A 12,185-nucleotide genomic window follows, 5' to 3' on the forward strand; every position below is an offset into this window, starting at 1 on the left:
GACATGTGGAGACTATTTAAGGAGCAGTTGTTGCGGGTGATGCACAAATTTGTTCCTCTGAGACAGGTAAGAAGGGGTAAGATTAAGGAACCTTGGATGACGAGAACAAAGGAACTTTTCGTCAAAAGGAAGAAGGCAGCTTACGTAAGGTGGAGGAAGCAAGGATCTAGCACAGCTTTAGAGGATTACAGGCTTGCTAGAAAGGAGCTCAGAAATGGACTGAGAGAGCCAGGAGGGGACATGAGAAAAGCTTGGCAAGAAGGATTAGGGAGAACCCAAAGGCATTTTACTCATACGTGAGGAATAAAAGAATGATCGGGGAGAAGGTAGGGCCGATCAGGGATAGCGGAGGGAACTTGTGCGTGGAGTCTGAGTAGATAGGGGAAGCCCTAAATGAGTTTTTTGCTTCGGTTTTCACCAAGGAAAGGGAACTTGTTATGAATGAAAACTTAGAGGAGCTGAGATACAGTCTTGACCAGATCAAGATTGATGAAGTCGATGTGCTAGAAATTTTGGAAAACATTAAGATTCGTAAGTCCCCAGGGCCAGATCAGATTTATCCTAGGTTGATCCAGGAAGTGAGAAAGGAGGTTGCTAAGTCGCTGGCGAGGATATTTGCCTCCTCACTCTCCACAGGAGTCGTACCAGAGGATTGGAAGGAGGCGAATGTTCTTCCTCTTTTCAAGAAGGGTAATAGGGAAATCGCTGGCAATTACAGACCAGTCAGTCTTACGTCTGTGGTCAGCAAAGTTTTGGAAAGAATTCTGAGGGATAGGTTTCATGACTATTTGGCAAAGCATAGTGTGATTAAAGGCAGTCAGCATGGCTTTGTAAGGGGCAGGTCATGCCTCACAAATCTTATTGAGTTCTTTGAGGAGGTGTCAAGACAGGTCGACAACGGTCGAACAGTGGATGTGGTAGGCTCATTCATAAATCAGGAAGTATGGGATACAGGGAGATTTGGCTGTCTGGATCCAGAATTGGCTGGCTGACAGAAGGCAGAGAGTGGTTGTAGATGGCAAGTATTCTGCCTGGAGGATAGTTTTGAGTGGGGGCCCGCAGGACTCTGTACTTGGGGCCTCTGCTCTTTGTAGTTTTTATAAATGACTTGGATGAGGAGGTTGAGGGGTGGCTTAGTAAATTTGCAGATGACACAAAGGTTGGGGGTGTCTTCAATAATATTGAGGGCTATTGCAGGCAGTAGCGCGACATAGACAGGATACAGATCTCGGCTGAGAAGTGGCAGATGGAGTTCAACCTGGATAAATGCGAAGCGATGCATTTTGGAAGGTCGAACTCAAATGCAGAATATAGGATTAAAGACAGGATTCTTGGCAGTGTGGAGGAACAGAGGGATCTAGGTGTGCAAGTACATAAATCCCTCAAAGTTTCCACCCAAGTGGATAGGGTTGTTAAGAAAGCATATGGTGTTTTGGCTTTCATCAACAGGGGGATAGAGTTTAAGAGCCGTGAGGTTTTGCTGCAGGTTTACAAGTCCTTGGTGAGGCCACACTTGGAATATTGTGTCCAGTTCTGGTCGCCCGGCTATAGGAAAGATATGGAGGCTTTGGAGAGGGTGCAAAGAAGGTTTACCAGGATGCTGCCTGGACTGGAGGGCTTGCCTTATGAAGGAGGGTTGAATAGGCTCGGACTTTTCTCTCTGGAGAGAAGGAGGAAGAGAGGAGACCTGATAGAGGTGTACAAAATAATGAGAGGAATAGACAGAGTCAGTAGCCAGAGACTTTTCCCCAGGGCAGGTTTGACTGGTATGAGGAGACATAGTTTGAAGATATTAGGAGGAAGGTATAAAGGAGATATCAGAGGTGGGTTTTTTACACAGAGAGTTGTGAATGCATGGAATGCGTTACCAGCGCTGGTGGTGGAAGCAGAATCATTGGGGACATTTAAGCGACTGCTGGACATGCAGATGGAGAGCAGTGAGTTGAGGGGTGCGTAGGTTGTTACTATATTTTACATTAGGATTAAATCTCGGCACAACATCATGGGCCAAAGGGCCTGTTCTGTGCTGTACTTTTCTATGTTCTATAAAAGGGGAAAAGACATGTCAGCGTCATATTTGGGTATTTCAATTATTTTTCCTCTTTTACTTCTTTAAAGTGTCATCTGTTAAAATTTATTAAAGTTTCTCTATGGCATGTTGACACTGAAGAGGTTATAGCAACACTACATCCAAAATCTTGTATTGCAACCTATATCATTGGCTGCTGCAGATTGTTTGTGTTCCAGGAAACTAAGATAGGCCTGAAATAATTGTTGGCAATTTTAATTGACAAATGACTTTGTGCACATTTTTAGTCAAAAAACTCTGCATTTAAAAATACTCCATTCATGACACTGAATAACCCAAAGTACTTAATATGCACAGCGTACGTCTGAAATGTCACTGTTATAATGTAGGAAACTTGACAGCCAATTTGTGCAAAGCAAGCTTCCACAAAGAGCAATATGGTGGTGACCAGTTTGTTTTTGAATGTTGAGTGAGGAATAAATATTGCGCAAGACACAAGGAAAGACTCCACATCTCATCTGTAAGGCAACATGTCTAACAGTGCAGCACCCCCTCATGTCGCAATGGACAATCAGCTTTGAACTTTGTACCAGTGTCCAGCAGTGGGACTTGAACAAAACTTAGACTCAGGCAAGGGCATAACCAAGGTAAAAACAATGACTGCAGATGCTGAAAACCAAATACTGAATTAGTGGTGCTGGAAGAGCACAGCAGTTCAGGCAGCATCCAACGAGCAGCCAGCTGAGCTACAGTCACATTTGGAATAATGCCTATCCACTTTATTGACGGTGCTGATCCGGTTAAATTGATCATATGTTCACATTCACTACCAGCAGCCATTTCTAGTTGTTTGTATTGCAGACACAATGAACTTTGATAATTTGTGAGGATAAAGTGCCCTGGCCTATAATTTCTTCAGATTTATATCTGATATATTCATCAGGTGGCATCAAACCAATGTGGTGACGTAAAGGTCATTTTTGTCTTAAGTGAATTAGCAACATAACTACAATATATCCAAGTATACAGTAAAATAGAAGCAAAATATAGCTGATGCTGGAAATTTGAAATAAAACAGAAAGTGCTGGAGAAATTCCGAAGGATCTTAATGGACTCAAAACATTAGTTCTGTTTCTATGTCTACAGATACTGCCAGACCAGCTGAATATTTGCAGCATTTGCTGTTCTTATACTATATTCTTAAGTATTTTTGATTTTCTAAAACTATTCACTAATCTTCTCAATAGGATGTATCACTAAATGCACGACTGACCACCTATGTGATACTGAAATATGACTGTTCAACAATTGCGATATTTCAAGGAAGGCTCCTCAAAATTTGGAGAAAATTAACTTTTCTGGTCTCTTAATTGCAAGTACTTAATCCTTTAAAAGTCATTCTTAAGGCTCTGCAGTTTCTGTTTCTGTTAATGCAATGTTTCTCAAACAGTCTCAAACTTTGAATATGGTTTGGAAATCAACAAATTTACAATTATATTTCCATGTTCAAGAGAACTCTGCTAGGTCTGTTTGGGCACATGTGCATAGTTTCCTTTTCAGGCAAATCACTCTTACGGTTTTCGATACTGCTAGGAGTGCTTTCTTTCTTGCAACATTATAAACTGGAGAAATACATAAATAGCCTTTAAAATGTATTTTGCTTGACTCTTCCACAGCACCATTAGAAACTAATCGTTTGGTGGTGCACAATCTGCGATTTCTTTTTGCCAAGCCTAGCTAATTCTCTCCCTGCCTTTAGAAGCCTCTTAAAAACTTAATGTTGAGGTGCCGGTGTTGGACTGGGGTGGGTATAATTAAAAATCGCACAACACCAGGTTGTAGTCCTACAGGGTTATTTGGGAGTACTAGCTTTCAGAGCGCTGCTCCTTCATCAGGTAGCTGATGAATGCAGTGCTCCAAAAGCTAGTACTCCCAAATAACCCTGTTGGACTATAACCTGGTGTTGTGCATTTTTTTAACTTTAAAATCTTAACTAATTGTTTTGCCTTTCTGTCATATCTTTATTTCTTCCTCTTAATTTGCTGTGAAAAATCCCAGGAAACCTCTTGATAAAACACTATATGATGAACTTTGTCAGTCTTGCCTGACGAGTAACTGTACTACTGATGTAGGAAAATTGAATACTCTGACTTGCCTTTTCCCACAGATGTGTGTTGCATGTTGGTTGACATACAAAGTTTTGGCAACCAATGACTCCAAAGATTAATGTGTTCTTTTGAATGACAAAAATGTCTCAAGCTGTTGAATGAATATATGGACATCCATACTTGCAAATTATCAGCCAGCAGTAGGCCATTCACCCCTCTAGAATTTAATGGCTGATCTAATTGTAGGCTGAAATTCACATTGCTACCCACCTCCAATAACTTTAGATTTCTGACTAACGAAAAAGTCAATCTCCTGCTGCTTAACAAAATTAAATGACTCTCCCTTCCTTTTTTCTGGAGAAGTGTGTTCCAAAGATTTTCAACCATCTGGGAGAGCAATTTGTCCACATCTCCATCTTAAATGAACAACACCCTTTATCCCCCGCAACTTGTAGTCTCTTCCACAAGGGTAACATATTATGAGCATCCATTGTGTCAATTAGCGTGCACTGTGTCAAATCCCCTGAGGATCTTGTACATTTTTGGAAGATCCCGTCTCATTCTTTTAAGCTCTAAGGGTGGCATGGTAGCTCAGTGGTTAGCACTGCTGCCTCAAAGCGCCAGGGGCCTGGGTTCAATTCCTGCCTTGGACGACTATTTGTGTGGAGATTGCACATTCTCCCCTTGTCTTTGTGTGTTTCTTCTGGGTGGTCTGGTTTCCTCCCACAGTCAAGTGACCATGCTAAATTGCCCGTAGTGTTAGGTGCAGTAGTCAGGGGTAGGCGAATAGGCCTGTGTGGGTTATTCTTGAGAGTGTTGGAGTAGACCTGTTGGGCCGAAGGGCCTGTTTTCATACTGTAGGTAATCTAATCAGATACAGGTCCAGGCTGTCCAATCTTTTCTCACATGATAACACTATTCCACCCTTCCCCACACTAACCCCAAACAAGACATCAGTCAAATGAACCTTCTCTGAACTGGAAGTGAAACATGTACAACTTTGCTTAAATAAGGAGACCAAAACTGTACACAGTATTCCTAACACAAGCTAACATATAAAAACATTAGTCTGAAGTTTATTAAAATAAGTTTAAATATTTGCAGAAAAGTAATCACTGCTACGTTTTCTAATGGAAATAATTCAATGCATCTTTCAGCAGATGTCATGTGTCCTTTCATTTTAGTTCACATTTTTATGTTGCTTTGCCAAGTTAGTTTCTAAATACCTGAAGGTGGTTAAGCACAGATGAAAGCTCCTTTGGGGCACTGATTTACAATTGCATCATGTAACATTCTGAAATCTATTTGCTTCAAGTAAGTAAAATAGAAATATCAACTCTGGTGGTGCACCAAATGAGGGAGAAATCCTTATTTTGTTGGTTCTTCTGTAAAACCTGATGTTAAACACAATCATTAGCATTGGCTTTAATAAGGTATAATAATATGCATACAATCTTAAAATGCAACTATACACATTACAGATTGATTGGAGACCAAGATATACGATTACAGTTAATAATTATTTTTAATTTGAATGAAACTGGTGCCGTAACAGTGGACAGAACTGCATTAAATATCCCATTTACAGTGATATCAGTCACACTGAATCTACTCATTGACATGGTTTTAAATTAATTGAGCATTTTGTTTATATTCTCTAAAGTTTCAACCAATAAGCAATCTACATTATAAATAGATTGCAGGGTATTGTTCTATTGGATGCAAATTATATTCTACTATCGCATTACTAAATATTTTCATTTGTTCGGTAGCTGGTTGACCCATTCATTAAGATGTCTATTGGATCATTTTACTTTCTAGTATCCTCCTTTTAGTGCATAGTCTGAAGCACTGAATCCTGTTCCACACATGTAGAAAGTCATAATATTGAGACAATTAAATATATTTAAAGTTTGTTTTGATTCTGGCTTCATGTTTAAAATAATATGCATTATTATGTATTGTTAAAATATATGCATTCATTTCAGCATACAGAAATGCAGCAGAATCTGTGCAATATGGAGTGAAAAACAGTACAGCGTTCCTTGAATGTACACCAAAGTCACCCCAAGCTTCAGTTAAATGGTTGACGCAAAAAGCCAATGACAGAAGAAAGGAGGTTTGTAATCTTATAATCACATTGCAATTCTTTTAGAAATGTGTAGAATTAATTTCTAATGTTTGACTATATAGAGTTTTACTGCAAAGGAAGACACCATTAAACTCATTAATACTCATTTGTAAAATAAAATTACCACAATCAAATTAATCGAACAACAGTTTCAATAAAAGGCCTTGAAGTTAACAATCCTTCCTCCACATCATTTAACTGATGCCCCGGGCACTGGGAAGATCAGGACACAAATCTTTCACAGATCCACCCATCTCACATTGGTTATTGCACAGCACTGTTCTCATCCACCAACTTGGATGATTCACTCTGTCAGAGTTGGAAAGAGCACCTATAGTACGTGAGCAGTACCAAATGGTGGTGGCACCATCCCGGGACAGAAAGTGGAGTCTCTGATCCAGACATACCTCAACTGCGGAGCCTTGGATTCCTATTTTACAGTGTATGGCTTTTGACTTGAGCTTGTTAACTAGCATAAATGCTTCAAGCATGTCTTTAAAACATGAAAGAAAGTTTGCATAGTCCACTGGAGAAACTCTCTAAATTCACTCTCTGCTCACACCATCGTAGCAATGTATAAACAAGCATGCATTGTGGAAAAAGTGACAATGTTATGTACATCTGGAATGAAGTTGCTGCAAATGAAGAGAAAGAGCATAGGTGTAGTTTAAATCTCAAAATTTTACTTGGACCTTTTTAAACCCTGGGGCTCCAATTTACAAATCATTCTCACTTGTAAATTAGTTGGGATAGGAAATCCTGATGGCAGGCTTACATTCTTTACTGGTGACCAATAATTTGTTTCCATGTGAGTTCCTATTTTTTCAGAAGGAAAGCCAAACAATAAAAATATTATGAGAGGAGGCATCGATAAGGCAGGATCTTAAGAAGGTGCACTGACCTCAGTTAGTCCCACATGGTTCCATAAAGGAATAATGAAACAATAGACAGAAGTTGGCAGCCAAACTATGTCCCAAACAGCTGACAGTCCTCACCGAAGCATTACAAGACCTGAAACTTCCACCACATTGACTGCTATCACAAAGAAACACCATAAACGGATACAGGATTCAGCACTGGAAGATACCATACATGAGCCATACACTGTAAAATAGGAATCCAAGGCTCCTGCAGTTGAGGTATGTCTGGATCAGAGACTCCACTTTCTGTCCCGGGATGGTGACACCACCATTTGGTCCTGCTCACATACTATAGGTGCTCTTTCCAACTCTGAAAGAGTGAATCATACAAATCATGTCATACAAAGAAACAGTAAAGGCACATTCACTTCAGATGAAATGATAATCAAATAGATTTTGTTTCAATGTATAGCTTTGAATAGTTTTTTTGGAAAGAGGTATATGAAGGAGGGAGATAAATGATTGAGGTGTGCCTATTGTAGTTGAAGGTCTATGTTTCAGAATAGACAGCATGGTATTTATGTGACCACCATATTGCATTTAATAGGGTGAGGGCTTTAATCCAGGGCCTAGTTCTGTTTTATCATGAAAACCATTTTCAATCAATAATCGATTTAACTTTCTATTCAATTCGCCTTCAACCATTTGTACTTCCACTTCGACTCCTGTCAGAGGCATGCACTAATGGCATACATCCTTCTCATAATGTAGCTGTAGTAAATAGACAGAAGACTTAGATGATACTAAAAACTTTTCTAGTGATTAAGAGAAGACTACCTATTCTTTTTAAATAGTAGAATCCTTGCTTACATCCTGTTTTCAGAAGTGGCATTGTCTGACCCTTGTGTGTCATATATGGTAACTTGCCACAAATCTGTACCTATTACATTTCTTTCTGGGCGTAGACTGCCTCATTATCTAAGGGATTTAAAATGGAATAGATCATTATGTATTCCACAGTTAACAGCTACACTTCTGACCTTATGCAAGAGAAAGAATATAAAAGAATTACATATTTTAGGTTTGGAGATAACAGTACATTGAGATCATTTAAAGAAAGGTGTATTACTGTGTAAAATATCTGGGGTAGAACTGGTGTGGGTGCAGTCTCTTGTTTATTAATGGTATTTAGTAAATCTTTTCGGAAAAAGACAGAAATTAAGGTTGACATGAAATATGAGGAAGTAATAAATTTAGAAACTTCAGAGGATTTGCAGTTTACCAAATTTATACATGATTGTATCCTCTTAACAAAACTTGACATTTCTCTTCACTCTGAGACAAATGTTAATGCTATTGGATAATAAAATCCAAAACAAAAAGCAATTTGTTTTAAATTTATGTAAAAGATTTGTTCACCCTACTTGTCAAAGATTTAGAATCTTTCCTCAGAGGAACTATAACAACAGTTTGCTTTATTGATTCATGTGGTGGACGCTCCATGTTATGGGTATAAATTGAATACAACAATGGGTTCATACTTTCTGTAATGTAGAAGAATTCAAGATGATATCTTTGAGCCAGGTAGATGCTGAGAAGTGGTTTCACCTCGGTAGAGAGTTGGGGAAAGTGGAGTTGATGTAGAAGATCAGCCAAGATTCACTGAATGGTGGTGCATGTTTGAAGAAGCCATGTGACATAGTTTTAATCCAATTCTTATAACCTCTTGCTGAGGTCACTTTTTTCAACTACTGCAAAGCTGTCGCTGCCAAGGTATATGTGCAATAATACTATTTGATGAAGGAATACCACTTGGTTATAGCCAGCCATATGAAATATGAGTGAAAAGATTGGTCTATTCAGACAACCCCAGGTAGCTATACAAAGATATTATATCTCCCTTTCCTTCTCCACAAACTACCATTCTTCTAATTCTGAAGAAAACCTATTCAAGGAGAGTATTTAACTGTCCAGCTAGTCTGAATTTGCAAAGTTAAAGATTTGGAAGAGTTGTAGTTTGTTTTGTTAAAGGTAGATATCTTGTAGGTCATCCAACATCTGATGTTCTGTTCAAAACCTTCAATCACTTGTGTTTATTTTGTGGACAATGTTATCTCTGTTAGAATTATTGAATCCCTACAGAGTGAAAAGAGGCTGTTCAGCCCATCAGTTATGCACCAACCCTCTGAAGAGCATTTCACCCAGAGCCAGCCCCGTACCCTATCCCCATAACCCCACATTAGGCACAGTTAAGCCATCTAGCTAACACATCCCTTATCAGCAATTTAGCATAGCCAATCTACCTAACCAGCACATAACTGGACAGTGGAGGGAAACTGGAGCAACCAGAGGAAACCCACACATACACAGGGAGAATGAGTAAACTCCACACAGACAGTCACCCAAGACTGGAATTGATCCCAATCCCTTGTGCTGTGAGGCAGCATTACTCACTACTGAGCCATGGTGCCATCCTGATATTAGAGCAGGCACTTTTATTTTTGTGGCAGTATCTTGAATCTTCAAACAGTGCTTGTCCTTTCTTAATTATGTCTTTCCTGGAGCACCATCTTCTTCAGCTTATGTCAGTGAGCCTTTGTCCTGAATGCACCTGTAGGTCTGTGTTGAAGTAGGTAATTTTATAAACTTCCCATTCATTCAGTGACTGGATGATTAGTAAAATAAACTTGTTGACTTCCTCAATTGTGTTACCTGATGAGAAAAGAGAGAGAGAGAGAGAAAAGAGAGAGAGAGAGAGAGGGAGAAAAGAGAGAGAGAAGAGAGAGAGAGAAAAGAGAGAGAGAGAGAAAAGAGAGATGTGGCTCCTTTTTGGTTGTTGGAGAGTCTTTGTTGGGGGAGATAAGAAAGTAGTAAATGTAATTAAGTAATAAATAAATGATGGTAATAGTTTTCAGGAAAAAAGACATGCGGTGAGGGGAAAGGTATATGGTCTGAAAGGGTTAATCCCTGTGAGCGCAAGAAGCACAACCATGGTAGCATGAGCACTTTGTGGGAGGGTAGGCAAATTTTGTGGGAGATAGAATTAAGGCTAGAGCCTCCATAACAATCTTGTAGCAATGCAGAGACTATTCTTGTAACCTGTAAAATAGTTTCAGAGAAGCAATAAATTGCATCTTATTTACTTTATATAAATCTTCTTGTAAGAACTTAGGTGATACAGATGGCAATACACAGCAGAATCTGGGTCTGAACTCATTGCTCTTGAGACAAGCATAAATAAGCAACAAACCCATCTGCTTTTTCTCCTTTTGAAAAATCCTCTCTCTTGCTTAAATTGAGAGCTTCCAAAATAATGCCTAAAATAATTAGCGTGCTAGAGAAATGTTCTCTGTTGCTATCGTTAAACTAGCAGCTGTCAGCAAGACTTTTGTAGGAAAAGAATTGTGGAAAAATACATCTCAAATCCCAGTAGCAACTAATTCACCAAGGATAATGCGGGAGCAGATTTACACAGATGCCGGAATGTTTGAAGCAGTAGCTAACAATAAAGCTTGTCTTTTAGAGCTCAATTCCCACAGGCCAGAACGGAAAATCCTAGCAGCACCCACTTAGTATGGGCAAGCAACAGAAATTTATTGAGCAAGTGGAAAATGCCACAGTCTTCTGTGAGGCCAGATTTGTAGGAGATTGCAGGATATCTTATGGAATACCTTGTGAAATCTCAAAATGTATAAAATCATTCACCTTAGCAAATTACATTTCTCATGATTAACCTGACTGGCTGTGTGGAATGAAATAGCTCCAAGAACTACTGAGTTGGTCACATAATAATTTATTTTCCATGAACGTTTTAGAAATCCTTAATTTTTAATAAGTACTCCAATGTACAGGCTCTCAATATCTCAAGGAGAAGGTGTTTGCTTCATGTTAAGGAAATGAATGAAGTTGCACTAACAGGTGATGTTGGTATGTTTGATAATAAGTTATTTTATAGAAGATGGAGTTTAATGTGGGAAAATGTCAACTCATCTGCTTTGGCAGAAAGAAATAGAAAAATAGCACTTTATTTAAATAGAGAGAGATGGCAGAACATTGTGATATAGAAGGTTCCGGGTGTCTTGGAATCTGACCCACAACAGGTTACGATGCAGGTACAGCAAATGACTAGGAAAGCAAATGGAAGGTTGTTGTTTGTTGCAAGGGGATTAAAATACAAGGTTCAGGATGTTTTGCCATATTTGTATGAGGCATTAGTAAGACTGCATCTAGAGTATTATGTTCAGTTTAGCCTTAATTGAGAAAAGATTTAATTGCATTAGAAGCAGAAAAGAACGTTCACTCAACTGATTCCTAGGCTGAAAGGATTATCTTATGTAGAAAGGTGAAACAGGTTGGACCAATATCAGTTGGGTTTAGAATAATGAGAGGTGATCTTATAGAAATACATAAGATCCTGAAGGAATTTAACAGGGTAAATGTTGAAAGGATCTTTCCCCTTGTGAGAGAGACTAAAACCAAAGCATACAGTTTAAAAATAGCCCTATCAATCTTGCTTTTGATTGAGAAAACATGCTGATCATCTTGATTAGCATAATATATTAAGCAACTTAATTAAAGGCATTTCTGAATTAGGCAAATGTTTGGACGATCTAAAAGTAAACCATCTGCTAACAGTCATGGCAACTTGTGTAATGTGTACAGCCTCTATAAATCCATGCTCACATTATGAACAAAATCATAGCAGTTAGCTTTAAGTGCTATTAATCTGCTTTCCACCTGAATAATGGGAAACCAGAAAAAAACAAGTGAAGAAAGAATCTTGGCCATCCTTGGATATTAAATTACAGATGGACATATAGCCGGGCAGGTGAGAGCTGCTAGTTGATCACCTGTTGGATATTATGGGGAATAACTGAATGTACACAGTGCTCCTTCCTGATCTGTCATGTCTTTAATCAAAGCCCAAAGTCATTCAGTCCCTCTCCACAGACCCAGAATTCATTCATGAACATCCCTCACCCACTTTGCTCTCTTCTCCATCTCACTGTCCATTGATTACTGACACAGTTCCAGAACTCAAACATCTAGCTGCCCCC

General features: G+C 39.0%; 1 protein-coding gene across 3 annotated transcripts in view; it reads left to right on the forward strand.

Annotated features, from left to right (window-relative positions):
• The window catches only part of sema3c (sema domain, immunoglobulin domain (Ig), short basic domain, secreted, (semaphorin) 3C), a 160,857-nt gene that overhangs the window by 145,758 nt on the left and 2,914 nt on the right, over positions 1-12,185 (forward strand). For all 3 annotated transcript variants that reach the window (XM_072562624.1, XM_072562625.1, XM_072562622.1), the window contains one exon: positions 6,126-6,256. In XM_072562624.1, coding sequence (XP_072418725.1) covers positions 6,126-6,256 — 131 coding nt within the window. The remainder of the gene's footprint in view (positions 1-6,125; positions 6,257-12,185) is intronic.

The sequence above is a fragment of the Chiloscyllium punctatum genome, chromosome 44 (genome assembly GCF_047496795.1).
Source record: "Chiloscyllium punctatum isolate Juve2018m chromosome 44, sChiPun1.3, whole genome shotgun sequence".
Classification (NCBI taxonomy): domain Eukaryota; kingdom Metazoa; phylum Chordata; class Chondrichthyes; order Orectolobiformes; family Hemiscylliidae; genus Chiloscyllium; species Chiloscyllium punctatum.